General features: G+C 39.0%; 1 protein-coding gene across 2 annotated transcripts; it reads right to left on the reverse strand.

Moving 5' to 3' along the window:
• Positions 1 to 1,010: 1,010 nt before the first annotated feature.
• On the reverse strand, positions 1,011 to 11,147 carry septin5b (septin 5b). 2 transcript variants are annotated; one of them, XM_061926678.2, is made up of 10 exons: positions 11,061 to 11,147; positions 10,858 to 10,944; positions 8,735 to 8,858; positions 5,027 to 5,161; positions 1,947 to 2,064; positions 1,776 to 1,871; positions 1,624 to 1,720; positions 1,422 to 1,557; positions 1,269 to 1,365; positions 1,011 to 1,200 (listed from the first exon to the last, which is right to left on the reverse strand). In XM_061926678.2, the coding sequence occupies exons 1-10, from the start codon at positions 11,068 to 11,070 to the stop codon at positions 1,138 to 1,140; spliced, it is 963 nt and encodes a 320-aa protein (XP_061782662.2). In that variant the 5' UTR covers positions 11,071 to 11,147; the 3' UTR covers positions 1,011 to 1,137. The 2 variants fall into 2 exon arrangements, with proteins under 2 accessions (XP_061782662.2, XP_072768204.1); XM_072912103.1 differs by having other exon boundaries at positions 1,422 to 1,720.
• Between the last annotated feature and the right edge of the window lie 4,506 nt (positions 11,148 to 15,653).

Genomic DNA, 15,653 nt, shown 5'->3' on the forward strand with positions numbered 1-15,653 from the left:
GACCACGTTGGGACAAAAAAACACAAGTCTAATGCCGTTGCTAGCGATACAAGTGGAAAACTTTCAACGTTTTTCGTCGCCCAAACAGATTCTTTGGATGTAATAAATGCCCAAGTTTTATTTACGGAGGCAATAATTGAGCATGAACTTCCAATCGCACTGGCATGATCACATCAATCTGATAGAATAAATTTGGATTTTAGCCAAAAAAAGGTAATGACACCAATGTTATCTATTGGAATTGTTTAGTACTGTTATACTGTTAAAAGTGTTTATACTATTTATGCTTTCAAGTCCAAGTTGAAGAAATCTTTGTAATTCCATGCTATTGACAGGACTATTAATTTTAATGAAGTTAGCTTACCATGTTTACAGTATGATAATTGTGATAGAAATGTGAATTTTAGGCACAGAATATTTTTTACAATTGAACAAGGCAGTAGATTATACAAGCTTGGACAGAAAGTTAATAATGACACCAATTTTTTTTTTAATGGAATTGTTTAGTACTGTTTTACCATTTGTTTACTGTAAAAAGTGTTTATACTGTTTATACTTTCAATTAACAAATTGAAGTCTTGTGAAAGGTTGACAGGATAACTGGCATTAACTGTCAAAATAATTTCAAACTATTGAAGTTAGCTTACAGAATAAACATGTCAATCAACCCATATGATTTTTGCTGTAATATTTTTGTTCTGAAAAGTCACTGTGACTGATAGAAAAGTGATGGTTTTAGCAACATTTTAACCTGTCGGAATGCTAATAATCATTTTGCGTCGGGGGGTGAAGGAACCCCCCACCAGGACTTTGTCCTGGACCTACCGGGTCCTTCGGCCCCTGGACCCTGGCTACTAGGTTTTTCTGATTTCAAAAGTTGGCAGGTATGCAATAGTACGTTCATGTTAAATCTTACTTGTGAAAAGTAATCCCCCCGATTCCTATTTTCAACAGTCCACTCATTTGAGCAGGAAAAGGCTGAACACCATCTTTGTTTTCTACCTGTCAACTGTCAGTTTAGGCTCCTCATCACCACTTCAAGATGGCGGCCCAATTTCTCGCATCACAGCAGCCAATGCTGCGTCCACTTGTAAGATGTCTGTGGTTTTACTGGGTGGTGTTGCTGGAGGTCAGAGGTCAGAGGTCCTGCTCGTGCATCTGCTGCTGCATCTTCTGAAGCATCTGCTGCATCCTCCTCAGCTGCACACAGCGAGCGCACCTGTTAGCGTCTCCGTCCATCCAACGCAAAAAAACCTCCCGTCACTCACCTGCTCGTCCTTCTTCTGGATGGCTTTGTCCGTCTCCGGGTCCAACGTGGCCGACGACGGGAGGGGGCTCTCCGCCCGCCGCTCCGCCGCCATCTTGCTGCAACGTGACCGAGCGTCAGCACGTCGAGCGGGCACTTCTCCCCGCCTGCTCACCTGCTCATGTTGCTGATGCGGCGTTCTCTGAAGGTCTCGTAGTGGAGGTCGGAGGTCAGGTCCTTCAGGTCATGCATGTGCGTCTGGATCAACATGCTCCTCAGCTGGACGAAGTCGCAGTGACGCGGGTTCTCCACTGCACAACAAACACGCCATGTCAATACGGGGGGCGGTCCTGGGTAATGTGTGGGCGTGGTCTGACCCTCCACGAAGCCCCAGGGGTACGTCCTCCCTCGTAGCCGCTGACCTTTGACCTCCACCATGGTGTTGCTGCCAATCACGGCGAAGGGCATGCTGTCCTACACACACACACAGGGTCAAAGGTGAAAGGTGATATTGAGGGCCGGGGCTCACCTTCAGGTCTTTCTGCCTGGAGTCGTCGCCGTCGTCCGAGTCGCCGTGGAGGAACTGGTAGACTCTGACGTCGTGCGCGTCCATCTCGTCCCTCAGCTGCGCTCGGGACAAAACCTCACATTAGCGTGCTAATGCGAGCGCGGGTCAGAGGACGGCGGCGGCGGCGCTCACCTTGCCCTTGAGCGCTTTGGTCTCGCTCGGCGTGAGGACGTCGGCCTTGGCGATCAGGGGGACCACGCTGACCTTCTCCTGCAGCGCCCTCATGAACGCCACGTCCACCGGGCGCAGCCTGCGGGACCGCCGCCACGTCACCCGAGGAAGAAGAAGTGGACGATCGTCGTCGAATTAAAGAAATACATCGGAAACATGACCCGAGCATTTCACTGCACCGTGTTTCATGAAAATATGGACGAGCTGCAGATGGTGTATTTGACAAAGAAACAGCTGAAAGGAGACACCGTGGAAGTACCACATTATTATTATAATAATACTCAAACTGTGGTATGTGTACCACCAGTGGTACGCCAAAAAAAAGCACCTGATTAAAGTACAGTGTTTTATTTTCCTATATTCAAACACAGTGTTACTGTTCAAACTGTGTGTAATGTTACAGTGGCCAAAATATCTAATAAACTTCCATCCATCCATCCATCTTCTTCCGCTTATCCGAGGTCGGGTCGCGGGGGCAGCAGCCTAAGCAGGGAAGCCCAGACTTCCCTCTCCCCAGCCACTTCGTCCAGCTCTTCCTGTGGGACCCCGAGGCGTTCCCAGGCCAGCCGGGAGACATAGTCTTCCCAACGTGTCCTGGGTCTTTCCCACGGCCTCCTACCGGTCGGACGTGCCCTAAACACCTCCCTAGGGAGGCGTTCGGGTGGCATCCTGACCAGATGCCCGAACCACCTCATCTGGCTCCTCTCGATGTGGAGGAGCAGCGGCTTTACTTTGAGCTCCTCCCGGATGGCAGAGCTTCTCACCCTATCTCTAAGGGAGAGCCCCGCCACCCGGCGGAGGAAACTCATTTCGGCCGCTTGTACCCGTGATCTTGTCCTTTCGGTCATAACCCAAAGCTCATGACCATAGGTGAGGATGGGAACGTAGATCGACCGGTAAATTGAGAGCTTTGCCTTCCGGCTCAGCTCCTTCTTCACCACAACGGATCGATACAGCGTCCGCATTACTGAAGACGCCGCACCGATCCGCCTGTCGATCTCACCATCCACTCTTCCCTCACTCGTGAACAAGACTCCGAGGTACTTAAACTCCTCTAATAAACTTGTTAAATAAAACTTCTGCCTTGTTTTTAATGAATACTTAGGCCTACTATGCTACTGTACTTTAATGGTGGTACTTGGAGAGGTACGTTTTTTTAAACATATTTGAGGATTAGAGTTAAAGTTAAAGTACCAATGATTGTCACACACACACTAGGTGTGGCGAAATGATTCTCTGCATTTAACCCATCACCCTTGTTCACCCCCTGGGAGGTGAGAGAAGCAGTGAGCAGCAGCGGTGGCCGCGCCCGGGAATAATTTTTGGTGATTTAACCCCCAATTCCAAACCCTTGATGCTGAGTGCCAAGCAGGGAGGTAATGGCTCCCATTTTTATAGTCTTTGGTACGACTCGGCCGAAGTTTGAACTCACGACCTACCCATCTCAGGGCGGACACTCTAACCAATAGGCCACTCAGTAGTTGTTTTATACAATATTATTATCTAAAAGTGTGTTTTTTATTTTTAAAAGGCAATGCTACATGTTGAAATTGTGTTGAGAATTTTTTTTTTTGTGGGTGGAGGAAGCACAAATTAAATTGATTCAAATTAATTTCAATGGGAATTGTTGATTTGAGATACAAGTGCTTTGAGGTAAGAGCCCCGTCACAGAACCATTTAAGCTCGTAAGTAGAGTAAGTATACTCATACTTGCCAACCTTGAGACCTCCAATTTCGGGAGGTGGGGGGTGGGTGCAGGGACGTGGTTGGGGGCGTGGTTAAGAGGGGAGGAGTATATTTACAGCTAGAATTCACCAAGTCAAGTATTTCATATATATATATATATATATATATATATATATATATATATATATATATATATATATATATATATATATATAAATATCCCCGCGACCCCGAAGGGAATAAGCGGTAGTAAATGGATGGATATATATATATATATATATATATATATATATATATATATATATATATATATATATATATATATATATATATATATATATATATATATATATAAAAGAAATAATTGACTTTCAGTGAATTCTAGCTATATATATATATATATATATATATATATATATATATATATATATATATATATATATATATATATATATATATATATAAATAAATAAAAGAAATACTTGAATTTCAGTGTTCATTTATTTACACATATACACACACACATAACACTCATCTACTCATTGTTGAGTTAAGGGTTCAATTGTCCATCCTTGTTCTATTCTCTGTCACTATCTTTCTAACCATGCTGAACACCCTCTCTGATGATGCATTGCTGTGTGGCACGCACAAAAGTGCTTTCATCAAATGCACTAGATGGCAGTATTGTCCTGTTTAAGAGTGTCACAACATTGCTGTTTACGGCAGACGAACTGCTTTACTGTAGACGTTCTTTATATTGTGGGAAAGCGAACTCAGGTCCGCATGGAGCTGGAGGGGGCGTGGCCTCCAGCTCCGCCTGAATTTCGGGAGATTTTCGGGAGAAACTTTGTCCTGGGAGGTTTTCGGGAGAGGCGCTGAATTTCGGGAGTCTCCCGGAAAATCCGGGAGGGTTGGCAAGTATGAGTATACTATGCACATAAATATGGTTTCTCGTTTGCCTTGTCAAAGTTGTTTATGATTTAGCATTTTCATTTTGACAACACAAAGTTTAGAACAAGCGTTATAATTCATGAAAAGTGTAAACACTGACATCTAGTGGTTAAAGATGACATCACAACAATCAATTCCCATGTAAGGAATTCCCCCAGAGAAAAAATATACTTGTCCAAATTCCAATACCTCCATTTTTTAAGAATTTGTTTAAATGTTAAAATAATATCTAAACGGGAGACATTTATCCACGAAAATATGAATAAGCTGCAGGTGGTGTGTTTGACGGAAGAAGCAGCTGAAAGGAGACGCCGCGCAAGTACCACTCTCGCGGCGCAAAAGATGTGCATTGTTATTCTAAAGCGTCTCCACGGCGACGCAAAAGCGAGGTGTGAGGTCGTTACCCGTGTCCGAAAGGAGGCAGGAAGTAGAGGCAGCAGTTCACGCGGTTGTCTTCAATCTTCTTCCTGTTCACGCCGCTCTCGTCACGGAAATACTGCTCGAACTGCTTGTCCACGTACTCGCACACCGGCTTCCAGCTACACACACACACACACACACACACGCACACACATTATACTAACAGTGCACACACGTTATCATGTGCTTGCATAATAAGTTAAAGGTAATAGCACCCCCTGTTGCCAGTAAACATCACTACAGGCTGACCTTATCTTACCTTACCTTACATCAGCGTTTCTCAAAGTGTGGGGCGCGCCCCACTGGTGGGGAATAGAGACATGACAGGTGGGGCGCGAGGAACGGCAGGAAATTTCACTTTAAATTTTTTTTTTTAATTATTATATTCTTAGATTATTTTTTTTACTATGCTTTCATTTTCTATACACACTGTAAATCACTTTGTGATTCTGTCTGTGAAATCCGCTATATAAATAAATGGAAATTACCGGTACTTATTTTTACTGTAGGCTTTATATTTCTCGGTACGAGCGAAAGTTTGACAGACATAGCAACAGTAACTAATGGGGGCGGGGCTAAGCGGAACAAACTTTCGCGCGGATGGGTAGCAGGCTAATGTGCTAATTACACAAATATATACATTTGTGACTCGCACCTCAAAGGTCGTCGAGCCAGAGCCAGCGCCTGCAGAGAAACAAAAATGTGACGGGCACACACTGTGTCATTCACCGGGAAGCACTCGCGTCAAGGCAGCTCAGCCCCGAACTCAATGAGGTTTTAACAGATGTTGTGAGCGCGGTAAATTTGATCAAAACACGACCACTGAAAGTGCGACTGTTCTCTGCACTGTGTGAGGAAATGGGAGCTGATCATACAGCCGTGCTGTTTCACAGTGAAGCAAGGTGGCTCTCCTGGGGCAAAGTGCTGTCACTTGCCCTGTCTTGCCAAATGCATAGCTCCTCCTTTTTTTTTTGCAAAGATTGCAAAGTGGCACTTTTATTGTATTTATTATTGAACTTGATGCAAGTTATTTGATTTATTAGTGAACTTGATGTAAGTTATAACACTTTTTTTGATTTATTATTGAACTTGATGCAAATTATAACACATTTTTGATTTATTATTGAACTTGATGCAAGTTATAACACTTTTGTTTTATTTATTATTGAACTTGATGCAAGTTAACACTTTTTTGATTTATTATTGAACTTGATGCAAGTTATAACACTTTTTTTGATTTATTATTGAACTTGATGCAAGTTATAACACTTTTGTTTTATTTATTATTGAACTTGATGCAAGTTATAACACTTTTTTTGATTTATTATTGAACTTGATGCAAGTTATAACACTTTTTTTTATTATTTATTATTGAACTTGATGCAAGTTATAACACTTTTTTTGATTTATTATTGAACTTGATGCAAGTTATAACACTTTTTTTTAATTATTATTGAACTTGATGCAAGTTATAACACTTTTGTTTTATTTATTATTGAACTTGATGCAAGTTATAACACTTTTTTTGATTTATTATTGAACTTGATGCAAGTTATTTGATTTATTATTGAACTTGATGCAAGTTATAACACTTTTTTTTATTTATTATTGAACGTGATGCAAGTTATAACACTTTTTGATTTACTATTGAACTTGATGCAAGTTATAACACTTTTTTTTTTTATTATTGAACTTGATGCAAGTTATAACCCTTTTTTGATTTATTATTGAACTTGATGCAAGTTATAACACTTTTTTTTATTTATTATTGAACTTGATGCAAGTTATAACACTTTTGTTTTATTTATTATTGAACTTGATGGAAGTTATTTTATTTATTATTGAACTTGATGCAAGTTATACCACAGCTGCACAGTTATTTTATTTATTATTGAACTTGATGTTATTTTATGTTATTGAGTTTGAATGTATACAACTTGATGTTCAATAAATTTGAAAACGTTAAAGCTTGGCATTAGCGCTCTGTTGGGGCGATGGGGGCAGGTGGGGCTCGAAAACTCCCCCTTGTCCAAAGTGGGGGATGACAAAAAAAGTTTGAGAACCACTGCCTTACATACATGCATAGACAAATGTAATGGGACACATCCAGTAAATGTCAAATAAAACCTGTCTTTTTGGCAACTAAGAAGTATTTTTGGCCACGGAAGAGTCGCCTTTCTATTCATCTACTGACAGGAGATTGTATGTCCCAATACTTTTGTCAAGGGGTGCCCAAAGTGAGGCCCGGGGGCCAAATTTGGCCCGCCGAGTCATTTGATTTGACCCCCCAAATGTAATACAAATTCCCACTGACCTTTTAAGCTGACTAGGAGTGTCCCCATCTGATATTGATATCACATTTCGGCCCATAATCATCATTAAAAAACAAGTATCAAACTACAACTAAACTTTACAATAAAAGTTTAACTACAAGCAGTCCTGCAGCGTGTTCACTTGTGCAAAGCTGGGCAGACAGTAAACATCTAAATGTCCTCCAATATGCACATAATGTTGGTCCTTTCTGGTATTTTACAGGTAAACATGGTAGGTAGTGACGGAGGCAGATAATTAGATATATCCATATTTGTGTGTTACTTCTTTTAAACCATAGTCACAGTACAAAACAGCTAGTGTCCTTTATTTGTTATCTTTTGGTTGTCTGCAAATTTGTGCCTACTTTTGAGATCTTCTCTGCTTCTCGTCTAAAACCGACTTTAGATAATAAACAAAAGGGTCCTGGAGTGAGCTGGGAGAAAGGGGGAGTAGTAATAAATCATTTCTCTTATCTTTCCCTTTGCCCAGCTGTGGAGAAAGGGACAAGGAGGGTGGGGGCAAGAGAGACGAGATAAAAGAAGAAGTTTTGCCGTATGAAAAGCTAGACCAATTTAGCTGTGCGAGTGAGCGCTTCTGTACGGGATTTGGTCTCAAGTTTATTTCCAAAGGCTTTGGAAATAAAATTACAAAATACCTATTCTGTCTCTGGTGGTTCTTCTACTCGGCTTTACGTGTCATAAAAGAGCTTGGGAGTGACCAGCAACTTGAATTCCCTGGGAGGAACAACCGGTCAAACGCAACAGTAGCTACGCAACAGCTAAGCACACAATAGCACACAAGCTAGATGTACGTGACAAGTGTCCTTACTAGGACAATATAGTAGTCTAAACAGCACATTTGTCAACATAAACAACTATTAAATATTTATCTTTGCACATACAAAGTCTCCAAGGCAGAAGCGTATTGAAAAGTATCCAGTAACAAACGTGTCCGCATCATTCAGTTTACTCTGCCATGAGCTCAATTTAATCACTTTTTGTGATCATTAAGACAGATTGCAGACGGTCAATAATAGGTTACTGTTTTTCCTGCTGATGTTGGGTCGGATCAATGTCAGTATCGTATCGGAAATGAAAAAGTTTGCTAGCTGGTTGCCATCCATCATTGTTATTGCTACTAAATATAGCAACTTTTGGCCTATTTCATGCTTAAAATTGCTGCACATTTTCACTTTGGCCCTTGGAGGCCAAAGGTTTGGTCCTGGTGGCTCCTGCAGCAACACGCTAATTAAAGTAGCATTAGTTTTAACCTGCTCGCCGGGGGGTGTGGCTTGCAGAATATTGTCCACTGTACATCCTACTGTACGTCATGCATATCTCCCGCCGGTAAACATGTGTCACATGCACGACCGCACGCACCAGTCAGTGTTGTTGACGGCGTCGCCAAAGCCTGGCGTGTCCACGATGGTGAGCCTCAGCTTCACGCCTTCCTCCTCGATGTCCACCGTGTGCTTGGTGATGTTCACCGTCTGATGGATGCGCTCTGCACACACACACAATATTTAAAATCGAAATAGTTCAAATCATCACAAAAAATTATTAAATTGAGCTTATGACAGACTAAACTGAATGATGCGGACACGTTTGTTACTGCACACTTTTTAATACATTTTCTGCCTTGGAGACTTTGTGCGTGCAAAGATAAATATTTAATAGTTGTTTGTATTGACAAATGTGCTGTTTAGACTACTATATTGTCCAAGTAAGGACCCTTGTTACGTACATTAGCTGTTGTGTAGCTGCTAGAGATGCGCGGATAGGCAATTATTTCATCCGCAACCGCATCAGAAAGTCGTCAACCATCCGCCATCCACCCGATGTAACATTTGATCAGAACCGCACCCGCCCGTTGTTATATATCTAATATAGACGATGCAAGGCATTAGTGAGGTTATAAAGCTTTTGCCTGTTAAAGAAAGGAGACTGATCCAATGCAGCACAGACATTCGCGTGCCACGCTGTCACGACCCAGACGCACACCAGTGCGCAATCATATGGGAGCCGCGCTGAGCGCACCTCCAAGCGCGTCTCGCTGCCGGCGACGGCCGGGTATGGGCCCGACGCTCCAGCGCCATCCATTTTCAGGGCTAGTTGATTCGGCAGGTGGGTTGTTACACACTCCTTAGCGGGTTCCGACTTCCATGGCCACCGTCCTGCTGTCTATATCAACCAGGGTGAGCCCGACCCCTTTCGTGAGCGCACTGCGCGCGGAGTGACCCCTGTTACGCGCCCCCGGCAACAGGGGTGGCGGGCAGGTAAGCTGCGCGGGCAGGTAAGCTGCGCGGGCGGAGCGCGCGGAGTGACCCCTGTTACGAGCCCCCGGCCACGGGGGTTGCGGGCAGGTAAGCTGCTTACCTGCTGCGCGTGACGCCGGCCGCGGCGAAGGCGGACGAGGCGGGGTGTCGGTGCGGTGGGCGCGGTGGTGACCCTGGACGTGCGTCGGGCCCTTCTCGCGGATCGCCTCAGCTACGGCTCCCGGTGGGGCCCTCTCGGGGGAAGGGGCCTCGGTCCCGGACCCCGGCGAGGCGTCCCTTCTCCGCTCCGTAAAAGTGTCCATCTCTTTTTTTTTTTTCTTCTGTTGTGGCATATGCTGCAGGTGCCTGCTCGTTTTTCGTATGTGGGTAACAACATTTAACTATGTATATATATTTCCAAATTGGTTTAACTGCCACCCGCAAAAAAATAAATAAAAAAAAAAAAATAATAAAAAAAAAAAAATCTAATTAATCCGCCCGACCCGACCCGCGCGCGGATAAAAAAATGTTTTTTTTTTTATTTCATCCGCCCGATCCGCGGATAATCCGCGGACTCCGCGGTTGTGCCCGCAATTCGGGCATCTCTAACACACACACAATATTTTAAATCGAAAAAAGTTCAAATCATCACAAAAAATTATTAAATTGAGCTTATGACTGACTAAACTGAATTATGCGGACACGTTTGTTACTGCATACTTTTTAATATATTTTCTGCCTTGGAGACTTTGTATGTGCAAAAATAAATATTTAATAGTTGTTTATATTGACAAATGTGCTGTTTAGACTACTATTTTGTCCAAGTAAGGACCCTTGTTACGTACATCTAGCTTGTGTGCTATTGTGTGCTTAGCTGTTGTGTAGCTGCCTACCATGTTTACCTGTAAAATACCAGAAAAGACCAACATTATGTGCATATTGGAGTACATTTATATGTTTACTGTCTGCCCAGCTTTGCACAAGTGAACATGCTGCAGGACAGTTTGTAGTCAAACTTTTATTGTAAAGTTTAGATGCAAGCCGATACTCATTTTTTAGTGATGATTATGGACCAAAATGTGATATCAATATCAGATGGGGTTACTTAGTCTGCTTAAAAGGTCAATGGGAATATATATTACATTTGGGAGGTCAAATCAAACGACTAGACGGGCCAAATTTGGGCGCCCCTTGACGAAAAGTATTGGGACAGTGACAGTAGTTCAAATCATGAAGTTATGGACTCACCTTCAGCATTGAGAAGTTTTCTGTCTTTGTGAAGATCAGTGAGGAACAAACTGTTAACCAGTGTGGATTTACCAAGACCTGATTCACCTAAAAAAAACACACACACACGCACACACGCACACGCACACACACACACACACGCACACACACGGAGGAGGAGGCGTATTAAAGGAGAACACTGAGTGGACAAGAAGAAGACTCACCAGCCACCATGAGTGTGAAGTCAAATCCTTTCTTCACAAATTTCCTGTTCAGCTGTTTGGGTAACGAGGCAAAACCTACATACTCTTTTTCCTACAAAAACACACACACACACACACACACACACACACATTAATATTACTGTATATTATTTATATCATTATTATATTGAGTACCGGTATATTGTTTAAATGACACAGTATCAAATAATGTCATAAATTACATGTGTAGTTATAAATATTACTGTATATAATTTATTTTACCATTATATTGAGTAGATTATTTGAAAAAAATACAGTATCAAATAATGTCAAAAAAATTACATAATGTATATATAGTATTTAAATAACACAGTATTAAATAATGTCATAAATTACATATTTATACTGTAGTTTTAAATATCAATTTATATTTGTATTATATTGAGTAAATTATTTGAATAGTACAGTATTAAATAATGTCATAAATTACATATTTATACTGCAGTTATAAATATTACTATATATCATTTATGTTATCATTATATTAAGTAGATAATTCAAATAATACAGTATGACATATGTCAAAAATTACATATTTATACTGCAGTTATAAATATTACTATATATCATTTATGTTATCATTATATTAAGTAGATAATTCAAATAATACAGTATGACATATGTCAAAAATTACATATTTATACTGCAGTTATAAATATTACTATATATCATTTATTTTATCATTATATTAAGTAGATAATTCAAATAATACAGTATGACATATGTCAAAAATTATATATTTATAATGTAGTCATAAATATTGATGTATATGTTAGCGCCGTGCATGGCAGCTCCCGCCATCAGTGTGTGAATGTGTGTGTGTGTGAATGGGTGAATGTGGAAATAGTGTCAAAGCGCTTTGAGTTCCTTAAAAAGGTAGAAAAGTGCTATACAAGTACGACCCATTTACCATTCACCATATAATTTATATCAATAATATATTGAGTATAATATTCATATAACACAGTATGAAATAATGTCATAATTTACATATTTATACTGTAGTTATAAATATAATTTTATATTATTATTATATTGAGTAAAATATTTGAATAATACAGTATTCAATAATGTCATAAATTACATATTTATATTGCAGTTATAAATATTACGGTATATAATTTATTTGATCATTATATTAAGTACATCATTCAAATAATACAGTATGACATAATGTCCAAAATTACATATTTATAATGTAGTTATAAATATTGATGTATATAATTTATATTATTATATTAAGTACATAATTTAAATAACACAGTATAAAATAATGTCATAAATTACATATTTATACTGTAGTCATAAATATTACTCAATACAATTATGACATTGTTATCAATTATTTAAATAACACAGTATCAAAGAATGTAAAAAATTACATATTTATACTGAAGTCATAAATATTACTGTTTATAATTTATTTTACCATTATAATGAGTAGATTACTTAAAAAATACAGTATCAAATAATGTCAAAAATTACATATTTAAGTTATAAATATTGATGTATATAATTTATATTATTATATGTTGAGAAGGTTATATAAATAACAGTATGAAATAATGTCATAAATTACATGTGTACTGTAGTTATAAATATTGATTCATATTATTATATTGAGTACAATTTTGAATAATACAGTGTTAAATAATGTCATAAATTACATATTTATACTGTAGTCATAAATATTACTCAATATATTTTTATTACAATTGAAATAACACAGTATCAAAGAATGTCATATATTACATTTTTATAAGTCATAAATATTACTCAATATAAGGTATGTTATTGTTAGAGATTTGAATAAAACAGTATCAAAGAATGTCAAAAATGACATACTTATACTGTAGGTACAAATATTGCCGCATATATTTCATATTGAGTAGATTATTTAAATAATACAGTATCAAATAATGTCAAAAATTGCATATTTAAGTTATAAATATTAATTTATATCCTTTATATTATTGTATTGAGTATATTTAAATAACACAGTATGAAATGTCATCAATTACATGTGTACTGTAGATATAAATATTCATTTATATTATTATATTGAGTACAATTTTGAATAATACAGTATTAAATAATGTCATAAATTACATATTTATAGTGTAGTCATTACAATTTAAATAACAGTATCAAAGAATGTCATATATTACATTTTTATAAGTCATAAATATTACTCAATATAAGGTATGTTATTGTTAGAGATTTGAATAAAACAGTATCAAAGAATGTCAAAAATTACATACTTATACTGTAGGTACAAATATTGCCGCATATATTTCATACTGAGTAGATTATTTAAATAATACAGTATTAAATGTCAAAAATTGCATATTTAAGTTATAAATATTAATTTATATTATTGTATTGAGTAAATTATTTGAATAATACAGTATTAAATAATGTCAAAAATTACATATTTAAGTTATAAATATGGATGTATATAATTTATATTATTATATATTGAGAAGGTTATATAAATAACAGTATGAAATAATGTCATAAATTACATGTGTACTGTAGTTATAAATATTGATTCATATTATTATATTGAGTAAAATTTTGAATAATACAATGTTAAATAATGTCATAAATTACATATTTATACTGTAGCCAAAAATATTACTCAATATATTTTTATTACAATTTAAATAACACAGTATCAAAGAATGTCATATATTACATTTTTATAAGTCATAAATATTACTCAATATAAGGTATGTTATTGTTATAGATTTGAATGAATAAAAAAATGACATACTTATACTGTAGGTACAAATATTGCCGCATATATTTCATATTGAGTAGATTATTTAAATAATACAGTATCAAATAATGTCAAAAATTGCATATTTAAGTTATAAATATTAATTTGTATAATTTATATTATTGTATTGAGTATATTTAAATAACACAGTATGAAATGTCATAAATTACATGTGTACTGTAGATATAAATATTCATTTATATTATTATATTGAGTAAATTATTTGAATAATACAGTATTAAATAATGTCAAAAATTACATATTTAAGTTATAAATATTGATGTATATAATTTATATTATTATATATTGAGAAGGTTATATAAATAACAGTATGAAATAATGTCATAAATTACATGTGTACTGTAGTTATAAATATTGATTCATATTATTATATTGAGTACAATTTTTAATAATACAGTGTCAAATATTGTCATAAATTACATATTTATACTGTAGTCAAAAATATTACTCAATATATTTTTATTACAATTTAAATAACACAGTATCAAAGAATGTCATATATTACATTTTTCCATCCATCCATCCATCCATCCATCTTCTTCCGCTTATCCGAGGTCGGGTCGCGGGGGCAGCAGCCTAAGCAGGGAAGCCCAGACTTCCCTCTCCCCAGCCACTTCGTCCAGCTCCTCCCGGGGGATCCCGAGGCGTTCCCAGGCCAGCCGGGAGACATAGTCTTCCCAGCGTGTCCTGGGTCTTCCCCGTGGCCTCCTACCGGTCGGACGTGCCCTAAACACCTCCCTAGGGAGGCGATCGGGTGGCATCCTGACCAGATGCCCGAACCACCTCATCTGGCTCCTCTCCATGTGGAGGAGCAGCGGCTTTACTTTGAGCTCCCCCGGATGACAGAGCTTCTCACCCTATCTCTAAGGGAGAGCCCTGCCACCCGGCGTAGGAAACTCATTTCGGCCGCTTGTACCCGTGATCTTGTCCTTTCGGTCATAACCCAAAGCTCATGACCATAGGTGAGGATGGGAACGTAGATCGACCGGTAAATTGAGAGCTATGCCTTCCGGCTCAGCTCCTTCTTCACCACAACGGATCGATACAGCGTCCGCATTACTGAAGATGCCGCACCGATCTGCCTGTCGATCTCACGATCCACTCTTCCCTCACTCGTGAACAAGACTCCGAGGTACTTGAACTCCTCCACTTGGGGCAGGGTCTCCTCCCCAACCCGAAGATGGCATTCCACCCTTTTCCGGGCGAGAACCATGGACTCGGACTTGGAGGTGCTGATTCTCATCCCAGTCGCTTCACACTCGGCTGCGAACCGATCCAGCGAGAGCTGAAGATCCTGGCCAGATGAAGCCATCAGGACCACATCATCTGCAAATAGCAGAGACCTAATCCTGCAGCCACCAAACCAGATCCCCTCAACGCCTTGACTGCGCCTAGATTTTCTGTCTATAAAAGTTATGAACAGAATGGGTGACAAAGGGCAGCCTTGGCGGAGTCCAACCCTCACTGGAAACGTGTCCGACTTACTGCCGGCAATGCGGACCAAGCTCTGACACTGATCATACAGGGAGCGGACCGCCAAAATCAGACAGTCCGATACCCCATACTCTCTGAGCACTCCCCACAGGACTTCCCGAGGGACACGGTCGAATGCCTTCTCCAAGTCCACAAAACACATGTAGACTGGTTGGGCAAACTCCCATGCACCCTCAAGGACCCTGCCGAGAGTATAGAGCTGGTCCACAGTTCCACGACCAGGACGAAAACCACACTGTTCCTCCTGAATCCGAGGT

Source organism: Nerophis lumbriciformis, linkage group LG32, assembly GCF_033978685.3.
Source record: "Nerophis lumbriciformis linkage group LG32, RoL_Nlum_v2.1, whole genome shotgun sequence".
In the NCBI taxonomy this organism is placed as follows: Eukaryota; Metazoa; Chordata; class Actinopteri; order Syngnathiformes; family Syngnathidae; genus Nerophis; species Nerophis lumbriciformis.

Coding starts and splice junctions, on each gene's coding strand:
- septin5b (XM_072912103.1), bottom strand. Junction 5,162..8,734: donor GCCGTCAACAACACTGACTG/GTGCGTGCGGTC, acceptor GTGTGTGTGTAG/CTGGAAGCCGGTGTGCGAGT. Junction 1,201..1,268: donor TCCAGAAGAAGGACGAGCAG/GTGAGTGACGGG, acceptor CGCTGTGTGCAG/CTGAGGAGGATGCAGCAGAT.